This window comes from Gouania willdenowi, chromosome 24, assembly GCF_900634775.1.
Source record: "Gouania willdenowi chromosome 24, fGouWil2.1, whole genome shotgun sequence".
Lineage (NCBI taxonomy): Eukaryota > Metazoa > Chordata > Actinopteri > Blenniiformes > Gobiesocidae > Gouania > Gouania willdenowi.
The window spans coordinates 23,119,688-23,146,484 of record NC_041066.1 but is presented as its reverse complement, the minus strand read 5'-3'; the positions used below and the strand labels follow the sequence as shown (position 1 = coordinate 23,146,484).

At 37.1% G+C, this 26,797-nt stretch overlaps 1 protein-coding gene across 2 annotated transcripts in view; it reads left to right on the top strand.

The window, feature by feature from the left end:
* stxbp5a (syntaxin binding protein 5a (tomosyn)) overlaps positions 1-26,797 on the top strand; it is a 124,265-nt gene that overhangs the window by 44,564 nt on the left and 52,904 nt on the right. For both annotated transcript variants that reach the window (XM_028439727.1, XM_028439726.1), the window contains exons 3-5: positions 16,608-16,689; positions 20,318-20,418; positions 24,424-24,558. In XM_028439727.1, coding sequence (XP_028295528.1) covers positions 16,608-16,689; positions 20,318-20,418; positions 24,424-24,558 — 318 coding nt within the window. The remainder of the gene's footprint in view (positions 1-16,607; positions 16,690-20,317; positions 20,419-24,423; positions 24,559-26,797) is intronic.

Genomic DNA, 26,797 nt, shown 5'->3' with positions numbered 1-26,797 from the left:
CAGCAGCAGCAGGAGAAGGCAGCTTTTAAAAAGAAACCATTCTGGATACGGATCCGTCGCAGGTTTAAGGCTTAAAAACTTCAAGAACAAACATTTTATCACCACAGCTTGAAGCACAGAATCTCCTGCACTGACTGCTTTTCTGTCTCCATCGTCGTCAACATGTTGATATTTTAAAGGGTACCTGTAGTGGTAAAATGTTTTTAATGTGAGGTGCACCCTAACCCTTGTACAAATAAATGATTTAAAAATCATACAATGGGATTTCCTGGATTTTTCTCTGCACATTCTGTCTCTTACAGTTGAAGTGTTCCTATGATGAAAATTACAAACCTCATCTTTTTAAGTGGAACAACTTGTATAATCTGTGGCTGCCAGATACTTTTTTGTTTCAATGTAACTGTGCTTTTCGTACTGTTCTGAGAAGTAGTGAAAGCAGCAACTTCTAAAATTAGTATTTTGATACAAATTGAGTTTTAAAATAAAATATAGATGCAGGTGATATTGTAATTTTCTATATATAATTACTAACCTATCCTGACTGAATTAAAGTATGATCTGCTGTAGAGACACAATGATACATGTGTGTTATAATCTGTTGATTTTATTATTTGTAGGACAGGAACAGAGGTGAAAGTAACAGTTTACATTACTTTTTTGAGTATTTTTCTAAATCAGTCATTTTATTTGTACTTAAGTACGTTTTAAAAGAAGTAAAGTAATTCATTAGATTTCTACACCCAACTGTTACTGAATAAATTATATATTTTATTTTAGAATGATCAACGTACATTGTGAAACTACAAAAAAATGAAATGACCAGACAACAATCAAATGCATCACATCATAGCCGACCAATCAGATTAAACATAATGAATGGTGCAGAAACGACATTGAATGGAGGTTATTTTCTCAGTCTTAGCGTTTATAAATGTATCTATACTTAGAGCCTGATAATTTATTCATTTTTAATTGAATTTATTGGTGTGATTTAAAAAAAAAAAAAAAGAATTGTACATTTTGTCAAACCTGTTATTTTATACAAATGCCATAATTTAAGTTCTAAATGTGAAAGATATGGTCTCTTCCTAAGTTTATACATATTTACTGTATGCAAGGGAACCGTGGGAAAATGTATTACTGTACGCTTTTATTAGACTAACTACCTTTAATCCACTAACTCCCACCGTGAAGGGTGTGCTTAACTGTTGAAAAGTGTCACTCAAGCTCGGACATCGGATTACTGTCTTTTAACAGTTTTATTTCCATGCAAAGCTATGGAAATTAAACCATAGCTTTTACCTGGCTTTCAAACATCACGGTCATTGTGTCGTTTGCCAGCCAGGTAATCAACTGAAACGACATAAAACAAACACACCCACAACATTAACAACACGGACATAATATCAAGTGTATAAACTGCACACATGAACATTTAAGGTAGTTAGTCCAATAAAACCGTACAATTACCAAGAATAAACGTGGGGGGTGAAAGTAACTTTTAGTGAGTATCATTTAATTCAGCTACTTTTTACTTGTACTGGTACTTCAGTATTTTATGTATGACTTACTTTTAAACTTGAGTACAATTTAATTCAAGTAACTTGAGTAGGATATATCAGTACTCTTTATACCTTTGGATAAGAACTTTGTTTAAAGGTCCAGTATTATGCTATTTTTCACCCATCTCCATTTTTTCTAAGAACCCCAACAACATAGTATTTGAGGTTTATTTTCCCAAACTCGCCTGTTTTCTGGAGTTTTAGTCCTTTGAAAAGTCACTTTCCGAGCAATTCTAAAAATTAGCTGTTTTGCAACATCTACTTATGCATATTCATGAGTGGGCGTGTTTATAGACGGATACTTAATGCCTCGCTTTTGCGAGGGAGATCAGTGACTACCAAAGCGATTTTCTTTTGCTATCCACACACTGTTGTTATTGTTTTCAGCCAAAAAACTGCACATTACAGTAAAACATGAATATTTAAGCAGCTGTTGTGAGTCCGTGTCAGTGCTGCTTCAGGTTGTGTTAATCACAGCAGCTGCAGCGGAGTCGGTGTTAAGCTGCTAAGTCACTTTCTTCTCCTCCTCATCTCTACTAACCACAGGAATAGTGCATTTAAGGTGATAATCATTTGTTTTGTTCAACTGCTGTGTCGCATTTGGTGACAAACACGTCAGACCATGTCAAAGGAGATACAAGGCGGTATAACGGTTACTAAAAATGGAACTGCCCTGGATGCTACACCGTGGTTGCCCACTGCTCCTCAGGGAGGGATTAAATGCAGAGAACACATTTTCAGTATGTAGCTTTACATACAGTATATGACAAAGTATAATATATATTCTATATTAAACCGCAGTGTTTGTTTTACCTGTGAGGTAGTTTGAGAGGGAGGAGCTGACATTCTTATAGGGTAGGAGGAGCCAGGATTGTCAGGAGGAGGAGTTTCCACAATGTGACATCACAATGGGAGAAAAATCAAACTGGCCCGTTTGGAGCTGACTTTTTACAAACTGTGGATTATGCCCCTTTCATTTCTGACGATTTTTCTTTCTCGTGTTTACCAATTGATTTCTTATTTTCGTTCCTCACCCTAACGCCGCTACTGCGGCTGCACACTCACGCAGATCTTTGCTTTGCTGGTTTTTGACCTTGCAAACGTGACCGCGGCTCCTCATTGGTTGGTACAAACGAATTAGAGGCCGACGGCAGCTGATCTCCCGTGGTCCTACCTTTGCACAGATTTGTTGGATATCATTGCCAGAGAGATGGTGGATAATGAGTGTGTGTGTGTGTGTTTCCAAAGTGAAGCAGGGGATGGGTAAAGAGCTCACACGAACTGATTGTTTTTGCGTTAGTCGTGGAAACATAAAGCAAAACCAGTGGCGTTTGACCTTGGGATTGTATGTATGAGTCATGTGGCTCTGAATTATCAATGTGTTAAGAGTCATTTTAGTATAGTAACATGATTTATTTAAATACTTTCTCATGTCTTTCTTTAAGTAGAATACAAGATGCCATCTAAATGCATAAGCTGGCTCCCGTTCACTACATCTATTATTTATAGATCCAAACAAAACCATTTAGACTTTTGGCCAACTCGTCGTTTTTTATCCCTGTATACAGACAGTTGAAGTTTTCCTGGATGTCTGTTCTATCTTATCCTATCTCCATAGATATCTACTTCCAGCAAGTTCATTTTGTCATCTTTTTAAAAATAATATGTTACAGTTTCACACAGGTTTACACATCCTGGACCGAGTGACACGATGCAATTACATTTTCTATTAGAAACCGATGCAGATGCTCATGCGGAATAATAAAAAATACAACAAAAGCACACGACTAACGTAAAATTATTGAAAATTTGTTGACTGAAAAATGTTCCTCGGTTTTCATCAACTACATTTTTCTTTTTTTTTAAGTGACAATAATGAGACTAAATAAATGGGAAACAAAAACTGAATCAAAACATATTGATATTTTTCGAAACTAATAAAATTAGAATCAATCAGAATTAAGTTATAATTCCATTTTGTCTTTATTGAAATAATATGTTAAGGTTTCATTTATTCAGACAACTTTAAAAAAATGACTTTGAAAACACAAAAACACACATTATGTAATAACTTAAGGAAAATATAAGGAATTTGTAACAGTTTAACAATAAAAATGACTGCAATAATGCAATATAAGCACTAGGAAACATTACACTGTTTTCTATTGGAGTGAAGCATTAAGCCTGGTTTTACGATCATTTAGTAGCTTTTTAGATTAAAATGACTTGTGCTGCTTTTGGTTGCTCTAAATAATCAGAAAAAGTTAAAGATGTCGATATAAACCCCTTTTATTTACGGAAAGAGGATAAAAATCCAAAAAAAATCTGTGACCACAGGAGCTCTCCTAAGGGGCCTTAACTCCCCCTTAAGCAGTGTGCGGCTGACGCTTTGATGGCTGAAGTTAAGCAAGTAATCACGGACAGATTTTTTTTTGGGTCACAACTGTTTTTACCGTCTTTCGGTAAACAAATGAGGTTTACATTGATATCTTTAACTTTTCCTGAATATTTAAAACAAAAAGCAGCACAAGTTGGCATTTTGACTGAAAAAGCTATGAAATGATCTAAAAAGCTACTAATTAATCTAAAAAGTTGCTAAATGATCTTAAAATCAGGCTGAATGTTTCACTTCAATAGAAAACAATGGGATGTTTACAGGGAGTGGGGCCGTGTGACATCATCAATCACGTGAATTCAAGATGGAGGAACACAGGCTCTAAAACTGTAAAGTAAAATACTCCCATAAAGCCAATATGGTGTAAAATGTGTTTTGTTAGGCATAGATCTACCAATAAGTACATTTCAAAGATTTTAGGCCACATTTGTAGAAACAGTGGAGGATCCATTTAGAATTGTAAAAAACTGACAGTAGCAACTTTCTGGCCGACAGGAAAAAAGCGCCAGTTTTCTACGCTGCTGCTGATTGTGTGTTAGCTCACGCCTGTTGGAACGTAATCCCTTAACTGGCTTTGCATCACTCTCACAACAGAAGAACTTGTGATTTCAGTTAAGCCGCTGACTGTCACATTTATGTAAATGAGACACTTTGGCAGTCACAGCAGCAAAAAAAAAAAAAAAAAAAAACCCTGAAAAATACGTCTGGTTCTCAGCCAGGATGTTCAAGAAATGTCCATTTTTTCCCCTCATTTGCTCATACTTCTGTTCTTCATCTCACAGCTTTTCACCTTCTCTGCTCAGGTTACTCCATTACTTCTCTTTCTTTAAACTTTCCCTTTTCTTGCCATTGTTTTCACCTCTTTTTTCCCCTAATGTCCCATCTCTCATTTTTCACCCTTTAAGCTTCATACACTTTTGCAGAAGGGATCTGCCTAGGGTTTTCTGCTGACTCAGCACTTATTTCCATATACAGCAGTTGATCCTGTTGCTCCAGTCTTCAGCGCCCACAACCTTTTCTCACTTCTCACTTTCACTCTCTAAATGGAGTGAATCCAGACCTCTGTTAGAGCTTTCATTTTACTCCTTTTACTCATTCCTCTCTTGTCTCGTCTCTTTTCAGAAACTTCCCTCTGATGGAGATACAGTATAATCACTAAATGCTGACTTTGTTTCTTGAGGTGAGGTTCAGTTTATTCAGAAAAGGTTTTTCAGGAAATGTCCTGAAAAACCTTGTCTGAATAAACAAAACCTCACCTCAACATACTGTTCAAAAAGACAAAATCTGGAAACTATTACATGAGTTAATTTCTGCTAGAATTTGTTAACGCCATGCTGTATTAAGAGTTTTTCAACCTTGGGGTTGTGACACCATGTTTGGGTCACCTGAAATGTCTCGTAAGTAATAAAAAAAAAAAAATAATTACTGAGTAAAAATATTCTAAAATCTTTAATCATTGTTTTTTTTTTTCTAATTAAAACATAACACACAATCTTAAACAACTGTAGTCTATACTTTAACTTTCTCAAAATATAAATCTAGTTAAATTAAAATGCAGTTTAAAGAAAATAATGAGAAAAAGGAAGAAAAATAAATAAATAAAATACAAAAATTAGTTTTGTTTGGATAGCTTTCAAAAGAGAAACTTTGTTCGGATATGTAAAGTTTTTTTTTTATTCAGACAACTTTTTTTGTTTTTAGGAAATTTACTTTGATCTCCTGATGCATTTCAACTGCCAACTGTCAGCCTTCCTCAGAGGTGTCTGCTGAGCAAACATGTCAGGAGATTAAAGTCAATTTCAAAGTTCATCGCTGGATTTATAGCTTCATTCTGATTGATTCAAATTTCATTAGTGAAAGAATTATCAATATATTTTGATTTAGTTTTTGTTTACATGTTTTTTTATTATTAGTCCACTTTTTCATTTATTTATTCTCATTATTGTCACTTAAAAGATTAAAAATGTAGTCAATGAAAACTATTAGGTACATTTCTGTCAACAAAATAACTTTTTATGGTAAATTTACGTTTGTCGTGTGCTTTTGTTGTATTTTTATTCTTCCTATGAGCACCTGCATCTGTTTCTCATAGAAAGTGAAATTGTCTCACTCGGTCCAGGATGTGTGTGCGTTTTTCTGTTTTGTTTTTTCTCTGAATGCTGATTACTGCGATGCTGAACTGTTTCACCGCTGCAAATGGCCATTGTCAGGAATGTCATGTAGATGAATCCCAGGGGCGGAGAAGCCGTGTGTTGTGTGTGTGTGTGTGTGTGTGTGTGTGTGCGCTGAGGTGCTTTTGTGTGGAAGCTGAAGCAGCGACACACACACTCTGGCCCCACACACACTTTAATTGTTTGCCTACATAATAAATCAAATGTGTCAAAGAGGATTATTTATTCCAGGTCTGTGTTGAACAAATGAACAAATGACTCTTAGGTTTGCTCAACATTGACCTTCCTTCTGTGTTGTTTGCTACGGTTCACTTTAGTGTGTATTTGCTTATGTTTTGTATGTGTTGTTTAAAAAAAAACTACTATGTGGAATTAATGTATCAGGAACTGACTGCTCTGAGAAGAAATGAATTGTAAATATCAGTATAAATACAGCTCAGAGAATAAACTGGCCTGTATCTAAAGAGCATTTCTATATCTTCTATAGAACACCAGTCTCTTTTTTTAAGAGCAAGTAGAGGCAAACATGGTAACATGTGGCCAAAAACAATCCAAAAGTGGCAGAAACGTGGCAAGAAAAGAGTGAAAAGTGACTAAAATGGGCCAAAAGCAGTCAAGAGTGGCCAATAAATGGTAAAATAGAGGAAACAGGTGGTATGTAATGGCAAAGGGTAGCTTAAATGGGCAAAATGTGGCAAGCAATAGAGAAAAATGTAGACCATAAAGAGGATAAATGTAGAGAAAAAGGTATTTATGGTATTTATTGGGCAAAAGTTAGCTTATTTGGATGAAAAGTGGCCAAAAAAGAACAAAAATTGGATAAGTGTCAAAATGAACTTGCAAAAATGGACAAAAAGTAGGAAAAAAAGGTTTTTATTGGCAAAATGTCTTCTACATGGTGGCTGATAATGTATTGGGCTGGTCTGGACACAAAATGCCAGAATGCCTGGATGATACTACTTCAGCAGTGCCATAGGAAAACATCTGGCTGACAAAAAATACCTTTAACAGGATGTATAAGAAAAGTTAACGTCTGTAAAATGTTAAATATTGTGTACACAGGGCTCTAGTGGGTTACCATAAGTTCTTACTTTTTTTTACACTTATTTTTAATTTATATATATATATATATGTATATTCAAAATAAAGTTTCAAATCAAATCAAAGTTTGATTTAAAACACCTTGGGTTATTGAGAAGGATTTGGTCAGAATTTGATAAATAAGATAAAATAAACAAAGCTTCAGCAGTAAATGGACGTAAAATACAAAATTCACTTCCTGAAAAGGAAATGGCAGGCGTTTTGCGCTGTCCTTGTTGCCGAAACATAACTTTTAGGTTAATTGGTTGCTTTTGTTCGTGTGATATTATTGACCCATTTCGTTAAGCGTTAAAAAAAAGTATTCCGTGACATTTTTGTTTCTCTCTCACTGCTGGAACGACACTGCATGGGCCACGTTATTAACATTAATGTTGGCATTTACTGTAGAATAATGACCAATATGAGCATTAACACAAGAAACAACAAGGGGTTTGCATTCTTTTCCTTGTTTTTGTAGTCATTTTATTAACTTTTCTGTTATTTTTGTAGTTGTTTTGTGTGTTTTTAGAGTATTTTTGTAAATGTTTGGGTTTTTCTGGTGTATTTCTGGTCTTATGCAACTTTTTGGTTATTTTTGTGTAGTTCAGTTGTTCTTTTAGGTATTTTTGGATACTGTTTGAGTCATTTTGAGTTACTTCTGTGTACTTTTAGTTGCCCTGTCTTATTTTCTGGATCAACTGTGTGATATTGTTATTTTTGTTGTCCTTTTGTGTATATATTTCTGGCCTTTCTACTGTCTTTTGAGTCATTTCACGTACTTGCTTATGGCCTGTCTCTCTTGTCTACAGATAAGGATGGATTTGACTGTATGACTCCATTATAATTGAACTGAAATGAGTTTAGTACAGGGAGGAAGCTGAGCTCAAACAACTGGATTTGGTTTGCTTTCCTTTAATTGTCCTTGTGTTATGTTATCTTATTTTAACTGTGCTGTTGTTGTCCATTTGACCCTGTATGCACTGGTACGCACTTAGATTTACACTAATTGCTTAGAGTAATCTAGATTTTTTTGACTCAAAGTCTGTTTTTGGCCCTTTTATTTGTTTTTTCAAAGTTATATAATAAACATAAATGGATTGAGTCGTAATGAAAAGACAAACTCTTCCGTCTGGTGATTCCTAGTCAGTGAGATCAGTGGGTTCCTTGGTGCCAACGTTTCCTCCAACATGCTGTCCATCTCCTTTCCACTGTGTCGTTCCTTTGCCAAATACTCAGTGACTCAGCTTTCTATTGTCAGGAGGATATTTGCTCTCGGCTTTGACCGAAATAAATGTAGGAAGAAGAAGAAGACAAGAATAAACGTCAGTCAGATTTTCTCCATCCTAAAAAAAAGAAAATAGAAGAAGCATAAGTACATGCTGGTGTTTACCCTGAGAAGGGCGCAGGCTGTGTTACTGTTGGTCCCATTGGAAAACAAATCACAGGAATTAAAGCTCCAGCTTTATGATATTTTTCACCCATCTCCATTTGTTCTAAGAACTCCAACAACATAGTATTTAAGGTTTATTTTCCCAAACTCGCCTGTTTTCTGGAGTTTAGGCCCTCTGAAAAGTGACTTCCTGAACAATTCTACAAACGGGCTGATTTGCTGCATCTACTTATACATATTCATGAGTGGGCGTGTCTGTAGACACTATCCACACACTCTTGTTATGGTTTTCAGCCAAAAAACAGCACAGTGCACTAAAACACATGGCTATTTAAGAGGCTATTGTGATTGAGAGTCAGAAAAATACTGTTTCGTGAAGTGTGTGCACGCCGCGTCAGCATTATTATATGTCAGCAGAACTAGAGCAGAGAAGTTCAAACACTTACCAGAGCTACAAAGTCACTTTCTTGTCATCATCTCGTCGAGTGATTACAGGAATAGTCCATTCAAGGTGATGGTCCGCTGGACGCACCAAACTTCACCTCAGGGATGAACGCCCCTCTCTGCGGTAACGCCATCAGCTGTTTAAATCTAGAATGCCCGTTTACATCACGTATTATTACGGTAAAATTCATCGAAAACCAAATTGTTTTCAGCAAACTCCACCATATTTTTGTTCTACAGCCTCCCATTTACCTCTATACACATTTTCAACTGGACAATTTCAGCCTTTTACATCGTTTTTTGAGCAAATTATCTTTTTTTTTTCAAATATATATTTATTTATATATAAAAGGCACATCAGAAGGTAGAATTTAATGCAACTGTTTCAACATAAAGCACTGTTCTGTCCAATATGTTTTCTGTTGCACCCCCCATTTAAGAATATCCTTTTTTTATGACCCCCCAATCGGTAAAAAAGTTACCTTTTATTGAAAAAGGTCAAAACTGTGATTTTTGTTTTTCAAACTTAAAGTCACATTTTTTAAAATGGTAACACCCCCCAGTTTAGAAACCACTGATATAGCATATTTAAATACATAAGCTTGATATTTCTGTGTAAATACTGTATGTATTTGTTAACTAATCAAACTTACACTGAGCCTGACTATGTATTATTATTATTTTTTTTTCAAGGTCATCCTGTGTCCTTGTGTCAAAGCTTCATTCAGAAATCTACAGAATAAAGCATTTTTTTTTGCAGATTTTCTGATTGCATGCGTCCCTTAATAAAATAAATCAACATAAGCCAGTTTTTGTTCTTTTTCTAATCAGATCAGGTGAATTAATTCTGCACCGTGTGTTTCTGATCACATCTGTATTTGTGTGTTTGTGTTGGTGATCATTTGTAAGAAGGCGAAATGAGCAGCCGTAAAAACGCTCTCCTCTCCCTCGTTCTTCAGTCCCGCTAGACTTTGTTGCCAAGCAACTCTGGCACTGAGTTTTCAATTAAGTCAATTTGATTTTGACGGTTCATTGTGTTCGCCTGGTATCTTTAACAACCTGACAAAATGTCTGCCTTTTTCTCATTTCTTCCCTGAAGGTCACCAAGGAGGAAGTGTTAGCGCTTTTTCACACACAACTGAAGGTCTATTAGGTGTAAACAAAGCATGGGATTAGGTTAAGGAATTCTATCACAGGAATACACAAATCCCACAGTTGTGATCCCACCTTTGGGTCTCGACTTTACCTCGTCATGCTCTGGATCTGGTTTTGATTTAAAGTGTTTTGAAGAGTTTGCAGCTGAATTCTAGCGTCTGTCTGTTGTTGCCGTTGTACGTCTCTTTACTGTGTTTTTTAAACGGTTGAACACTGGTTCGGGTCTTAAAATGATCATTTCATTTGTGTGCTGTTAGCTTTTTGCTACTGCAACTCTTTTGAACTTTCTGAAAACTTCAGCTGCTGGTTTTTGTTTCATAACTTCAAACGTCAAATGTAACAAGTCAGAGCTTTTACCAGTTTACGCCATATTCTGTTTGCTTTTTACCAATAATGTCCAACACTAAAATTCTGATTTCCAATATTAACCGATATTAATAGAACCTCCCTAATCTAATATTAGCTCATATTAAATAGCTCCATGGAAAAATCATGTTAATAGTTTGGTCCAAACAAGGGCTAACATCTGTTTGAATATGGGGGGGATCAAGAATTAATTCCCTCCGGGTCTCCCCCATAAAAATGTTAACAAAATGTTGCATTTTATCTTGATAAAAACATTGGTACAATAATCTTACTTAACTCAGTCACACTTCTGTCACAACGAATAATAATGAATAAACAGGCAGAAGCAAGTCAAATATAATGCTTTTTAATGCCATTTTATTTTCAATGCCCAAATACTATATTTTAATGCCACAAATGCAGAAAAAAACTGAGGAAATGTTCATTCATTCCATTCACATCAAACTAACTTACAATACAAGCTACTCCTTAATCACAAAATCAACACATTAAGACTGATTGCCAAGTTAACATTACACAGACATCACTAATACAATAACTTATGATTGTTGGTTGAGACTTTGACGACCTCTTCATTTGATGGAAGCTACCAAGTGTGCAGCTGGAAAGGGGTGCTTTTGAAAGTCAGGTCGGCAAACCCAAACAATATTCTTCTCTACCACTAGTCAGCATTAGCGCTGTAACATCATAAACAACATAAATTCAGTCATGCAACGCTTGAGGCAGAGCAGCACTTAACGCTTTTTCAATTTCGGTGGAAAAACAGATGTCGACTGATGTTATTTCATGGCAGATTTCAGCCGAGGAATTCATTATATCATTATATGCACACTTTGGTCTTTTTGGACAAGTTGCTGTTTATGCATCTCGTAGAAATTCAGTTGATTACGTCATGCTACGATTATTGAACTGCTTCTGATTGAGCAGCAATAACAGTATCATTAGTTAAAATATGAACCTATTATCTGTTCTGATTATCATTAAATGACCACCTCCAAGCTTGTTTGGACTAAATCGAGGTTAGAGTTCAGGTTGGCTTTGACTAATGTGTGTCTAGTGTGTATAAAGACAATGTATCATCCGTTCATTCATTTTTCATTATGTAACAAAAACATGAAAAACTAATATTTGTTTCCAAAACCAAAATGAAAAATCAGAAAACGCCTTGTTTTTCAAATTCAAGCTCTTTTGCTTCGGTACAGAAAACGGAAAACGATCACCGTTATTCATTTTCTCCATTACCGATTGGCCAAAGTACGTGACCCGGAAGTGTGCTCTCATCCGACGCTAACGGCTATGCTAACGGCAGTGCGGCATGATAAGATCACTGCTTCCAACTGATATACCAGAGGATTTAGAGACTCCTAAGTGTTAAAGATATCTCGGAATTTGTAACGCTTCACTTCCGGGTCACGTACTTCGTCAAATCGGTAATGGAGGAAACAAATAATGGTGTTCGTTTTCCGTTTTTTCATTTTGGTTTTGGAAACAAATATCAAATAATGAGTGTTTTTTTTGTTACATAATGAAAAACAAATGAACGAATGATACACGGATTTATGATCATCAATGTGCAATAGATGCTGAGAAATGACTAGAATCCACTGTCTGATCCCATGCTGTATTTTTATTTCACACAAGCTTTATCCTCCATCTTTTTCCAAAGGCTTTTTCATTGGCAGAGACAGATGTTAAGCTTTTTAGCGGGGTGGCTGAAGCTGTATCTGTACGACTCTGGCCTCTGACTCAGGAGGCGTGTAATCATCACTAACGTGATAGTTCAGCTTTATTCAATTCCCCTGGGAGCTTAATGGATGGAATCCAATGGAGGAGGTGGATTTTCTGGGTTAGGATTGAACGACTGCTTAAAGATAATCTGCTAAAGGCCAGAGATACAGTAAGTCACCTGAGGAGTGATGGCTGCTTCTGATCTCTGTGTGAGGAATGAGGGCCAGGTTTGGGTTTGTTCTAAGTTTAGTAAGTATCACACGCTGGTATTTTTAGGGTTAGCAGACTCTAAACATCCTCACTTTGTTCTTCTTCTTCTTCTTCTTGTTGTGTACACTAGTTAAAATCACTACTCCTCTGTTATTGGTGAACGGATCAGGCTGAAATTGGGTCGCTATAATCTATAGATGAGTACGCATCGATGCATGAAGCCCGTTTTTGATTTGGGGTCCAGGGGGTCCCAAAAGAAAACAAGTGACGTTCCTATTTGCGAGTCAAATATTACGACAGTTGGTGGCACATACCAACCCCGGGGTCCCCATTTTTCAAATAGTTGGTGGTACCGAATCATTGACACATACCAATATATGAATGGTTATAACTACTCGTTGAATCAAGCTTTAATTTGACATGGATATTCTATGAGTGGATGGCAAGAGGCTCTCTGGGACCTTTTTGGAAAGGGGGGATGGGGACAAGGGGCCCCACCCCCTTTTTCGCTCATTTCTAAATTTATCGGAACATAGTCGTGTGATGTATTTTTTCAATGGCGATTCAACATAGATTACCATTTTATGTTGCACAGTTTAATTTGTTTTACTCGGTGGAACCTAGTCATTTCACTAAATTCTCGGGAACATGGTACGAGCTATTTGGCGCAGAGACGTTCCGCGGGCCCAGCCGTAGTTCAGAACTTGTTTTGTAAGATTCATGTAGGCCTGGGGAATATATCAAGACTCATTATATATTGACATTTCTATTTTGGCGATTTAAAAAATTACAATTTTCCCTAAAACAATGTGTTTTTATTTTGTAGCTTATTTTGTATTGAAAAACTTGTTTTAGGAGTCTCCGCCTTTGCTTCTCCTGAGAACAGCATGGAAAACTCAGTTAGATGGATTACTGAGTGCGTCCTGACCCAGACCTTCTCCTAAACAAGCCACACTATAGAACTCACTCACACATACTGTCTCTTAGAGGAGAAAAAGTCAAAAGGGCCCGTATTTTGCTGCTGCTTCTTAAAGCTGCTATCCAGAGTTTCTGAGAGAACGTCTCGATGTCCCGCCCTCAACAGCTCTACTTCCTCCCCTGCCTCTGCCAATCTACCAGAAGCCACGCCTCTACGTTTGTGCACGCGCATATGAATGACCACCGGCAGTAGACCATAGTAAAAGACTAGTTATTAGTTGAGTAACGATACACAAAAATCACGGTTCTATACGTACCTCGGTTTTGAGGTCACGGTTCGGTTAATTTTTGCTACATTATGGAACAAAATGCAAAACATAAATTTGCTTGTTGTTTATTCAAGACTTTAGTGAACCAAAAATGTATTCAACATTATACAGAATATGGAGACTTTAGCGACAGGGGAGGGCCCCCCAGCTTTGGTTTCTCGCGAGCGTCAGCCATGACCTACACGGGCTTCACATGTAACGCCCTGTACCGAAACGGTTCAGTACAAATACATGTATTGTTACACACATTTCAAAAGAATCATACATGAACATTGATTTCTCAGAAACTCTGGATATCAGCTTTAATAAATGTTCCTGTGTGGCATTTTCCCCAAATTTAGCCTTGAATTGAGTTAAAAATATCCAAATTTATATAGAAAAAATATCAAGATATGTCGGATTTGAAAACAGAAAATGAACTGGAATCATCTGCAGGTGATTTCCATTAGTTTACCTCATGTATAACCCCACGGACCCCCCACTCATACGCATTAATGATGAGCAATAGCATCATCCCCAGGGTGTTGGACCCCCCCAGGGAAAAATTGCACTCTCCAACCCCAGAATGAATGAATATAATGAGAGCTCACCCATTCACGCTGTCGTTTCTCTCTGTCACTGCCTTTCCTTTCTCCTCCTCTTTTAAATCACATCTGTTAATCTCTGTGTTACTGTATCTTCTTTTATATTGTTTTATTTCTCCTCCCTGTGGAGGTTTGGCTGTAAATCACACAGACATGTTAAAGAAGCCAATGGATCAATATGCATGTAACATGCTCTGAAAAGTTAAATGATTAATAAGGAAAATCATTTCAAACTCTCTTTTATACCCTAATGGCTTCCATATTGTAGCCTGACTCAAATCCTGCATATAAACCATCTTTAAACCTGTTTTTAAGATACAAACATTCAGATTATCAATCATGTTAAATTACAAGCACCTAAAAAAACAAATTTGACTTAATGTCGTTTGTGTTTGATAGTTTATATAAGACAGGGGTTCTCAAACTTCTGTGGCTCTCGTACCCCCGTTTTCTTACTTCTTATTTATGTCCGACTCAGATATTTTGCTCAGAATTCTGTAATAAAAAACTATAGAGCATAACGATGGAATGAATTAGTGATAACACACATTTTAAAGAACCTCATTTATAAATAAGTGGAATTAAACAGTATTTAGTTTTTCCTGAATAGATTGATTTCTATAGTTTTGATAATTGCAGCTCATCTCCCTCCTGATATATTATCAGGTCACGTTTTAATCAAAATCATTTCTTTTTTTCCATCATTTTTTTGTGTCATCTTGTGTGTATTTGATGTCATTTTGTGTATTTTGTTATTGTTTTTCTTTTCTTTTTATTATTCAGTATATTTTTCTCTTATTTTGTGTGTTTTTTGTTGTAGTTTTTGTGTGTTGTTGGTATTATTTCAATTATTCTCTCTCAGCGTGTGTGTTTCTTATGTTGTTTTGTATGTTTCTCTATTATTTTTGTGTGTTTTGTTGTTATCTTGTGTATTTTTCTCTCATTTAGTGTGTCTTTGTTGTCGTTTTGTGTGTTGCTGGTAAGGATTTTTCTCTCTTAGTGTGTGTTTTGTGTTATTTTGTGTATTTTGTTGTTGTGTTTAGGTTCTTTTTATTATTCAGTGTATTTTCCTCTTATTTTGTGTGTTTTTGTTGTTGTTTTGTGTGTTCCTGGTAGTATTTTGTATGATTATCATTTTAAACTTAAAATAAATATTATAAAACCCCATATTTGTTTATTTTCCACTTTCTCTCTCTTTTTCAAGTACCCCCCTGTAGTGCTACTGCGTACCCCCATTTGAGAAACACTGCTATGAACTATAGGAGATATGATTAAAATCAGAGTAATTACTGGTCAGGAAGGCCATCTGGTCCCAGTAGATTTACTGTTTTACTCATTCTGTGTCTACTTCCTCTTCAGAGTGTGATCAAAGCTGAAACCTTTTACATCACTGCCTTTGATTTCGTTAAAAATGTGTCATTTATGTATTTTGTTCAACTCTGGAAAGCTTTTTTCTTTTTGTTCAAAGAACACTCGTGGTTATAGCGCTACTTGTGACGTTTTATTTCAATTGTATTTTCTATTATTAGTAGTAGATTGACTAAAGGTCTCAAATACAGTAGGATGTAAATATCTACGTCTGCATCTGTTCTAGTCTGTTAAAAACAAACAATAAATAACTTTATTAAGCCACTTTGTCATTGTTATGTTTTCATCTGCCACAATGATGTCATTTAAATGAAAATACCTCAAGTTGACGGCATTTCTCAGCAATTTTTAGGTGCGATTAAAAAAGAGATTCCGTAGATTCGTTAATTACAGAGCATAATTTATTAATCACACAATTTTTTAATCTCTTGACAGCACTACTTGCTCCCTGTTAGTTCAATACATTTGAAACTGTGTTATTTGTCAGGATTATTTGGGGGTGTGATGGGCGTAGGAGGGGCTTGAAAGTTACCCTTTGTTCAAAGTGAGGAATAACTCCAAAAAGTTTGAGAACAACTCAACAGAAGCAACAGAAACACGTGATTTAGAAGATAAATGAATGAATAAATCGGTCACGCAGTCGTGTACAAGCCCTGTAATAATGACGCACTTGTTTTTCATATAAGAGCCGTTGTGTTTCCGTGACGTAGACGGTGTATCTGAAATAAATGTGTTTTCAATGAGCGACGTACATGAATCAGGAAAATGTGAGGTTTCACCTCACAGGGTCTGTCAGCCATGCTTTTCTCATGCTTGTTTGTTCTATCTCAGGACACACACGGGCAGTAGAGTTGTTGAACTTAGTGACACACACTGTGTACGTACACCTTGACTGAGACCTCTTTAGATTTGGTCGTCCAGGGGTGGAGTGCTACTGTCAGCACGAGAGCGGAGCCGCCGTCATCCAGTTGCAGTTTCTCATCAATGAGGTAGGTGGAAAAAAAAAAGTCAAAGAAAAACTCTGAACGCTGAAATGAAATGCACTTTAGCTACTGTACCTACAAAGAATCAATAGCACTTTAATTACAGCCTAGATGTTTCTAAAGGGAAACGAAGTCGCTTGCATGGTGTTATTCAATGCTCCAGAAACTATTGGCAAAAGTCAAATAAAAGTAATAGTAGATGTCGTAACTAGTATGTAAATCAATAGGCTGTGTTTAGTCTTACATTTCATATAATATGCAATATTTTAACCCTTGGAACATCTTTGTGACCAAAAATGACATTTTTGGTGTTTTTATTTATTTGCCTCTAAATATTCTGTTAATTTTTAAGGTTAGTTGTTTGAAATGTTGCCACTATTGTTTTTTTTAACATTTTTATTTGCTTAATTCCAAAGTCTTGTGTATTGACCAAATTTTCCCCATTGACTCCCATTGTAACCACATATTTTCATGTACTGTAATCATAACATATAACGGTTTTTCAATTAATACCTAACAGATCAAAGCCTCTACCTTCAAAATGTTTGTAACATATGTTTTAGCTGTAATGACCCCCTACCAACCTGAGACCATTACATAAAGTTTTAGGGACATTTCAGTGTATTTTGTTCATTTAAAACTGTCCTTGTGCCAAAAATAATAATGCATTAAATTCTGCTATCAATTAATGACACGGTCATGGCTGTAATATTAATATTAAAATTTGAATAACAAAATGCAAAATGAACTGATTCAACAGGGGTTTATGACAAAAAGGGCATAAAAAACATGAAATATATAAAAAGTATAATCAAAATCATTAGATTTATGTTTAGATCTGAAATTTTGATGTAAAAAAAGTGAGAAAAAATATTCATACTGTATATGACAATGCGTAAGGCCCTCAGTCTAATTTTTTTGCGGCCACCAAAGTAAATGTATAAAATGACAGAAAAATACACAAAATAAGAGCAAGAATACATTAAAAACACAATGAATTAAAATATTGCAGGAAAACACAGAAAATACTACAAAAATGACAACAAAAATTACTCCAAAAAACACAAAATGGCAGCACAAATACACAATATGACTCCAAAAAACATATATTTTACATAAAAAATACACAAAAGGACAACAGAAATGCACAAAATGCCTCACAACAAGCAAGACAACAACAAACATACACAGAATGACAGAAAAACACACAAAATGACTATAAAACTCCTTGTTTTTCCTGTATTAATGCTCAGATTGCTTATTATTTGAAATGCTGACGTGTGGCCCTCTGATCAAACACATTTTTGTGGCCCCGCTGGGATAAAAGTTGCCTACCTCAGTTATAAATCATGTAGTTTGGAAGTAAAGTGAAAAATATGATCCATCTTTCTCCTCCTAAAATATTTTGTTGTTCTTCATAACCATAATGTTGTCTGCTGTGTTTGTCTTCATGTCATCCAAGATACTACATGAATAAAATTTGACTTTAAAATGCTGTGTGTGTGTGTGTGTGTGTGTGTGTGTGTGTGTGTGTGTCTGTGTGTGTGTGCGTGTGTGTGTGTCTGTGTGTGTGTGTGTGTGTGTGTGCGTGTGTCTGTGTGTGTGTGCGTGTGTGTGTGTCTGTGTGTGTGTGTGTGTGTGTGTGTGCGTGTGTGTGTGTGTGTGTGTGTGTGTGTGTCTGTGTGTGTGTGCGTGTGTGTGTGTGTGTGTGTCTGTGTGTGTGTGTGTGTGTGTTTGTGTGTGTGTGTGTGTGTGTGTGTCTGTGTGTGTGTGCGTGTGTGTGTGTGTCTGTGTGTGTGTGTGTGTGTGTGTGTCTGTGTGTGTGTGTGCGTGTGTGTGTGTGTCTGTGTGTGTGTGTGTGTGTGTGTTTGTGTGTGTGTGTGTGTGTCTCTGTGTGTGTGTGTGTGTGTGCGTTTGTGTGTGTGTGTGTGTGTGCCTGTGTGTGTGTGTGTCTCTGTGTGTGTGCGTGTGCGTGTGTCTGTGTGTGTGTGTGTGTGTGTGTGTGTCTGTGTGTGTGTGTGTCTCTGTGTGTGTGCGTGTGCGTGTGTCTGTGTGTGTGTGTGTGTGTGTGTGTCTGTGTGTGTGTGTGTGTCTCTGTGTGTGTGCGTGTGTCTGTGTGTGTGTGTGCGTGTGTGTGTGTGTGTGTGTGTGTCTGTGTGTGTGTGTGTGTCTGTGTGTGTGCGTGTGTCTGTGTGTGTGTGTGCGTGTGTGTGTGTGTGTGTGTGTGTGTCTCTGTGTGTGTGCGTGTGCGTGTGTCTGTGTGTGCGTGTGTCTGTGTGTGTGTGTGTGTCTCTGTGTGTGCGCGCTGCTGAAGTGAATCCTCAGGGAGCTGGAGCTGATTTTACTTCCTCCTACACACACTCATACTCATGCATCCTATGAATCATCTTCGTTACCTGGGAGAAAAAACTGCCTGATTAATAATGTCCATGAGTTTCCCTGGAGCTGCAGTCGCACTAAAGCAGACATAGGCAACTGGCGGCCCGGGGGCCACATGCGGCACTTGGTCTAATTTTATGCGGCCCCCAAAGTAAATGTACAAAATGACAATACAAAACAAATGCTTTTTGTATTGTAGATTCATAAATCAAACAATCAGGAAAAATGTAGTTATACCAAATAATTTGTGATGAAATCCTTAAATAATGAGGATAGAAAATATTGCAGGCTTCCACACATGTCAGATCAAATCATTTCATTTGTGAATTGAGAAGAACAGAAATATTTGCAACTGAACCATCCAGTGATACAATATGTTTTCTTTGTAATTTTCATTTTGAACAAAATCCCCCCGCGGGCCAAATAGAAAGCTCTGGCCGGCCGGATGTGGCCCACGGGCCTCGAGTTTGACACTCCTGTATTAAACGCATCCTATGTTGTACAGTATACCAGGCATAGGCAACTGGCAAGCCAGGGGACACATGTGGCCATCGGTCAAATTTTACGCAACCATCAAAGTAAATGTACAAAACAAGAGAAAAATACACAAAACAAGAATACATTAAAAATACAAAGATTGCAGGAAAATACAGTAAAAAAGACAAGAGAAAACCACAGAAAATACTCCAAAAACACACACAAATACTACAAAAATGAACAAAACAACAACAGTAATACACAAAATTACGAAGAAAATATACAAAATTACAGAAAATCAACTAAAGTACACAAAAAATTACTCTGCAAACCCACAGTATTACAAACAAGCAAAACAACAAGAAAAAAAAGAAAAATTACTCCAAAAAATGCAAAATGACAACACAAATACACAATGACTACAAAAATCCTACATTTTAAAGGGAAAAATACACAAAAGGACAACAGAAATGCACAAAATGCCTCACAACAACAAACATACACAGAATGACAGAAAAACACACAAAATGACTATAAAAACTCACTCGTTGTTCTGTCCTGTGTTAATGCACAGATCACTCATTATTCCAAACGCTGACATGACTGTTGATCATGTGACTCTCCGATCAAACAAACACATTTTTGTGATAATAGTTGCCGAGCTTTGCACTAAAGAATGCCTCAGAAAACGCACTCTTATTTTTTACTGTAGAAACGTGTTGACGAGCTTTCCTGTTGAGTTGAACTGTTCTTTTTTCCTCGTCTGTGTTGCGTTCAGGGAGCCCTGGTGAGCGCGTTGGCTGATGACAGCGTCCACCTGTGGAACCTGAGGCAGAAGAGACCGGCCATCCTCCACTCACTCAAGTTCAACAGAGAGCGGTAAGCAGCTCACGCACACGCAAAAAACACTGCTTTATCCGACTTTACTGTAACTATTGTTGTAGTCGTCGTCTGAGTCAAACTGTACATGAACAAACAGTGTGTGTTTGTGCACAATGTGTAAAGGTTTAGGAAAGATGAAAACATTTCCTCCTTTGCCTCTGAATTTGTCATTTAACTAAAAACTAAAATGTATTTTTTTCTGTTTTTGGAGTCATTTTGCACATTTTATTGTCATTTTGTGTTTTAAAATCAGAATTGTGTTGTTTCGTATATTTCCCATTATTAGGCCCGAGCGCCACGAGCTGTCGAAGGGCCTCGTCGTGGCCACACTATGTAGGAAGGGGCGGAGCCTTTGCAAACGGCTAGTTAGGGTCAGCAACCTCTTTCTTTCTTTCTTTCTTTCTTTCTTTCTTTCTTTCTTTCTTTCTTTCTTTCTTTCTTTCTTTCTTTCTTTCTTTCCCTGTGTCGGAATCAACTCACCTACTTTTCACCCACTGAACCAATATGTAATTCAATCACACGCTTCTCAAATTTTTGGCTATTTCCGATTCTAAAAATGCTAAAATGTGACGCCCCAGCGCCCCCAAGTATGTCAAAAATCGCCTAAAAAAATTAATTAATCATAGAACCGTGAAAATTGACGCAGAAGTAGACCATGACAAGTAGAAAATATGAATATGACCACACCAAAAAACACACTTGCTTATTATTTTGCATATTATTTTCTGTATTTTGTTGTCATATTTTGTATTTTTGTTGTCAATTTTGTGTATTATGTTATCATTTTGTGTCTTTTGGTCGTCTTGTTCTGTATTTTACTGTCCTTTTGTGTGTTTTTGTTGTCACATTGTTTTTTTAAAGTCAGAATTATGTAGTTTTTTGTACATTTCCCATTATTTAGTGTATTTTTGCTGTTATGTATTTTCATTTTGTTTGTTTTTTGTAGTCATTGTGTATTTAGCTTGCTGCTTTGTATAGTTAATTTTGTGTATTTTTCTGTAACTTAGCATATTTTTCTTGTCGTTTTTGTATTGTTTTGTGTATAACTGTAGTTTTTTTGTGTGTTTTGCACGTACTTTTTGTTTTTTGTTGTAATATTGTTTGGTTTTTAAGTCAGTTTTGTGTAATTACATTGTTGTTTTATTCTGTGTATTTTTTTTCTTCTGTTTTTTGTATTTTACTGTTTAATTTTTGTATTTGACTTTCTATTTCTGTGTGTTTTTGTTGTCATATTGTGTTTTTAAAGTCAGAATTGTGTTTTTTAGTTTTTTTTTTACATTTCCCGTGAGTTTGTGTATTATTGATGTTATGTATTTTCATTTTGTTTGTCCCTGGAGTCATTTTTGTGTAATGAGGTATAGTTTTCTTTTCTTTTGTCTGTTTTGATGTCGTTTTATGTTTTTTTTTTTTTTTTTTTTTCAATTAGTGTTTTGTTGTAATTTTGTGTCTTTCGTCAGTAGTTTTATGTATCGTTTTTGTCATTTTGTGTGTTTTCTGTGTCGTTTTTTTCCATTTTCCTTAATTGGGGGCTGCTGAAAAATAGACAATGTTTTCACTAAACCTGTCTGTGAATATATTGTTATCATTTCTTTCCTGCATGTGTTTTACTTAAAGGAATCTGCTCCGAGTGTGATTTCACTGCCTTCTAGAATCATTAATGCAGCGATTACACATCAGAGTCCATCGTATTAGTGTCCAGTGATCCTGAAAACTGGTAAATGGGTTACACGTCATAATCAATAACGTGAGACAACGCCGATGTGATAGACAGGTGGCCGGCAGCGGCGTGCGCTCTCGTGGAGGCGCTTGACCGCTTCTGACATTTAGTAAACTTTGCCGCTCAGCGCCACGACCCTGAGAGACGAGGTACAGGGAACAGGACGCTCAGCTGTCTAGAACGTCACTAGACACATAAAGAAAAGGAAAGACGGGAATAAGAGTTCAAAACAGAAAATAGACATATTTACAGGTGGCCAAAAATGGTCTAAAAGTGGCAAAAATATGGCAAGAAAATAGTGAAAAGTGCCAAAAGCAGTCAAGAGTGGCCAAAATGAACAAAAAAAATAGACACCAGGTGGTATGTAATGGCACAAGGATAGTTTAAATCAGCAAAATGTGGCAAACAAAAGTGAAAAAGGTCAAAAATGTGGAACAAAAAGTGGCAAAATGTGGTATTTATTGGCCAAAATACAGGTTATTGGGATGAAAAGTTGCCCCAAAAATTAGATAAGTGTCAAAGAACTTTAAAAAATAGACCAAAAAATCTGAAAAAAAATGATATTTATTGGCAAAAAGTAGCTAAAGTCTGAAAAAAGCGTCTGAACTTTTTGAAAAAGGGCAAAAATTGGGACAAAGGAAATTGGTAGAAAGAGGGTTAAAAAGTTCCCCCTTTTACTGTTTTCTGGGGGATTAATAATTCAAATGAAGACATGTTGATTATGACTGACTTAATAACAGTCCACCCATGCTCAAAGCTACAGGTTTCCAACAATCACTACGTACTTTCCTTGCCCACCGTCTTTTCCGCTGCACTCGGCTTGATCACAGTTGGAGGTGATGGGCACAGGCAGTGTTGCATAAAGCATCCATTCACATCAGATCACAGGCAGCAGAGAGACAAGAAGAAGAAGAGGAAGAGGAGGAGGAGGAGGAGGAGGAGGAGGAGAGGAGGACTTGAGACAGACCGGGCCTCTGCCAGAGAGCAGTGAGTCAGACTGTGGGATGCAGGCGGCAGCAGCAACATTTCTGCCGAGTCATTCTAGCGTAGGATGCTCTCGTCACCTCCTGGCCTCGCAGGAATGCACTGCAGATGTGGATGTTAGCATCCAAAATAAAGGATGTGGAAGGAAATGATATATTGTTGGAGGAGTGACAGCTGGAAGGATTGGAGAGTAATTGGTTTTTTCTTTCTGATATTTGTGGTAATTAAATAGTTTACTGGTGCCTGAAGTGGAAATAAATACAATAGTCAACTTTGATCACAGCAGGACTGAAAAAAATGATCACATGATCAACATTCATGTCGGCATTAGAAAAATGAGCGATGTGTGCATTAACACAGGAACAAACAAAGAGTTTTTATAGCAATGTTGTGTTTTTCTGTCAGTCTGTGTTTGTCTGTTGTTGTCTTGCTCGTTGTGAAACATGTTGTTTTTTGGAGTCATATTGTGTATTTCTGTTGTCCTTTAGTTTGTTTGTTAGTATTGTGTGTTTGCGGAGTAATTTTTTGTGTTTTTCTTGTCTTTTTGTTTACTTCTGTTGTTATTTTCTGTAATTTTGTATATTTTTCAGAGTCATTTTGTGTATTACTGATGTTATGTTCATTTTTGTGGTAATTTGGTGTGTTTTTGGAGTATTTTCTGTGTTTTTATCTCATTTTTTACTGTATTTTCCTGCAATGTTTGTATTTTTAATGTATTCCTGCTCTTGTTTTGTGTATTTTTCTCTTGTTTTGTACATTTACTTTGATGGTTGCGTAAAATTTGACCGATGGCCACATGTGTCCCCTGGCTTTCCAGTTGCCTATGCCTGGTAGACTGTACAACATAGGATGCGTTTAATACAGGAGTGTCAAACTCGAGGCCCGTGGGCCACATCCGGCCGGCCAGAGCTTTCTATTTGGCCCGCAGGGGGATTTTGTTCAAAATGAAAATTACAAAGAAAACATATTGTATCACTGGATGGTTCAGTTGCAAATATTTCTGTTCTTCTCAATTCACAAATGAAATGATTTGATCTGACATGTGTGGAAGCCTGCAATATTTTCTATCCTCATTATTTAAGGATTTCATCACAAATGATTTGGTATAACTACATTTTTCCTGATTGTTTGATTTATGAATCTACAATACAAAAAGCATTTGTTTTGTAGATTGGCTCATCCCAGTCTTGTGCAGGTCTACAGTTTAGTCCCTATAGTGCCATAGCGTACCCCTCGCCCCCATTTGAGAACCAATGTTCCAGATGACTCTTCTAATCCGTCCCTTCTCTTTGTGTTCCCAGGATAACTTTCTGCCACTTGCCCTTCCAGAGTAAATGGTTGTACATCGGGACGGAACGAGGGAACGTGCACATTGTCAACGTGGAGTCCTTCACGCTCTCAGGCTACGTCATCATGTGGAACAAAGCCATTGAACTGTAAGTGGCCTTAAATACTTCTTTACATCACTTTCCCTAAAGGTTTGCAGTAAAGCGCGGGTGTCAAACTCGAGGCCCACGGGTGAAATTACGCCCGCCAAAGCATCCAATTTGGCCCCCGGAGGATATTGTTCAAAAGTGAAAATTATGCTGGAAACATTATTACTGAAAAATCAGAATAATCGTAGTGGAACATGGATAATTGAAGACGTAATTGTAATTTTGAAATGTGATTGACCCCAACCCTGTTTGACTTTAACTCTTTCAGTGCCAGCCATTTTTGAGCATTTTGACTGATTTTTAAAGACCTACAGAATATTTTATACTATGATAATCTGAATTCTGACACCAGATTCTGAAAGATTAAAGTCTCTAATTTCACTTTGTTTCTAGCTTGTTTTGTTCTTCTGTAATCATCAGTTGAATAGAGGCAAGTTTCACACAAATCACCAGTTTGTGACAAAAAGCTGAGAAAAATGTCTTTTTCTGAAAAAAACCTATTAGTAACTTTGAAGCAATTTTTTTCTGCTTTAGTGACAACTCAATAAAACTACAAAAGCAAAACTGAGACCTGGCTTTTGATGGCAAAATTATTATCATTTTACTATTTAGGTCAGAGATGAATGAATTTCTTACTGTATTTTGGCATTCCTCCAAGTCTCTCCCCCCGTCATTCTCCACACACGCCACTTCCTCCTCCTCCCGGACATGCCGAGTGTCACCGCTTGCCCCGTTTTTTGATCGTTTTCTCTCACCATCGCCACACTCTCAATAGTCCACTTCGTTCCAAACATGCTGTGGTCGAGTGTGAGCTGGTGGGAACTTCAGCATCAACTCTCGTAGCGCCATTTTCTGTCTCTCTCTGCCCATCACGGGTGATCTCTCATCCAAAGGTGCTCTTCTGCCACCTACAGGTCACCTATTATTTTGCTATCTGTCTCAGAGTTGAATGTTTTGCTTACTGTATTTTGTATACACACCCCGTTAATCACACAGACATAATTTCCTCTTTCTCCCGACACACAGAGATGACCATTTAGCTCGGTTAGTTGATGGTTTTATCTCACGATCGTGACATTATCAATAATTCACTCAGGTCCACAAACGTTCTGTGTTAGTATGTGGTTCTGTGAGCTGCTGCATTTCACAATATCACTTCATAGCGCCATAATCTCCCCCATCCCTGCTTCTTCCTCCTTAGCTAATGGTAGCATCAGTGGCTAATCTCTCATCCAAAGGTGCAGCGGTGCCACCTTCAGGGCACAGTTGTTCACTAAAACAACAGAGAAGCCTTATATTCACAGTAGAACTCTATCTCAGTGTATCCTGGAAACTTCCGTGAAAAAACGTAATTGACATAATATTATGTCTTTGGCACTGAATGAGTTAAAGTATTAAATATGGAGTTTGCAGTGTAATTAAAAAACAAGATGGTAAAATATTTCACTAATTTAACGCAGTGCTCCTCGAAAGTCAATAGTCGGTTTTTCACTTCCAAGGTGAGGATCAGTATCAGATTTCAGGCAGTAAGTGACCTGTCGCCATGCTTTCGTAATGGATTTGTCAGATTGACAGGCTCCATTTGGGTTTTCCATGTGGTACAGACTTCAATTATTCACTGGAGCGTATTACTTCAGGCTTCGGACTCGCTCTCATGCCAGAGTGTTTGTGTAAGGGCGAACGATTGGAGAACAGGTGTCCGCCGAGATCAGTGCACGGTGCAGAGAGCTGGCACGTCAGCGGCACCGCGGGGTTAAAACGCAGAGATGGAGCGGTGGAAGAGAGGAAGATTTATGACAGGGTGAGACAGACAGCGCTTTGGGCCCACGGAGAGACGCAGGAGAGCAGTGTAGCGTGATAAAAGGCGTAAACACAGGTAACCATGGAGACCAGAGACCAGGAGAGGAGACGGAATTAAAAAGAGGATTAAGAAGATCTAGATTCAAGACTAAGAGCAGAGCCTTTCCACAGCACCTCATTTGCTTTTAGGTGTTTTGATTACATTCTTAAGTATTATATTTGAGTTGAAATCACTGGAAATGTCATTGGACACACAAAATGAAATGTAAAAACTGAGGAAGAGAGGGGAAAGTCAGGCCACGCCCCCACGCTACGTTTAAAGTTTGCATAAATAATTTTGATGTCAGTTTGGAAAAGGCAGCTTTTTAAGCCATAGGTGAAGCTAAGTCTGAGGAAAAGAAGTCTGAGGTTGTTTCTGTGGAATCGCTGAAAAAAATCA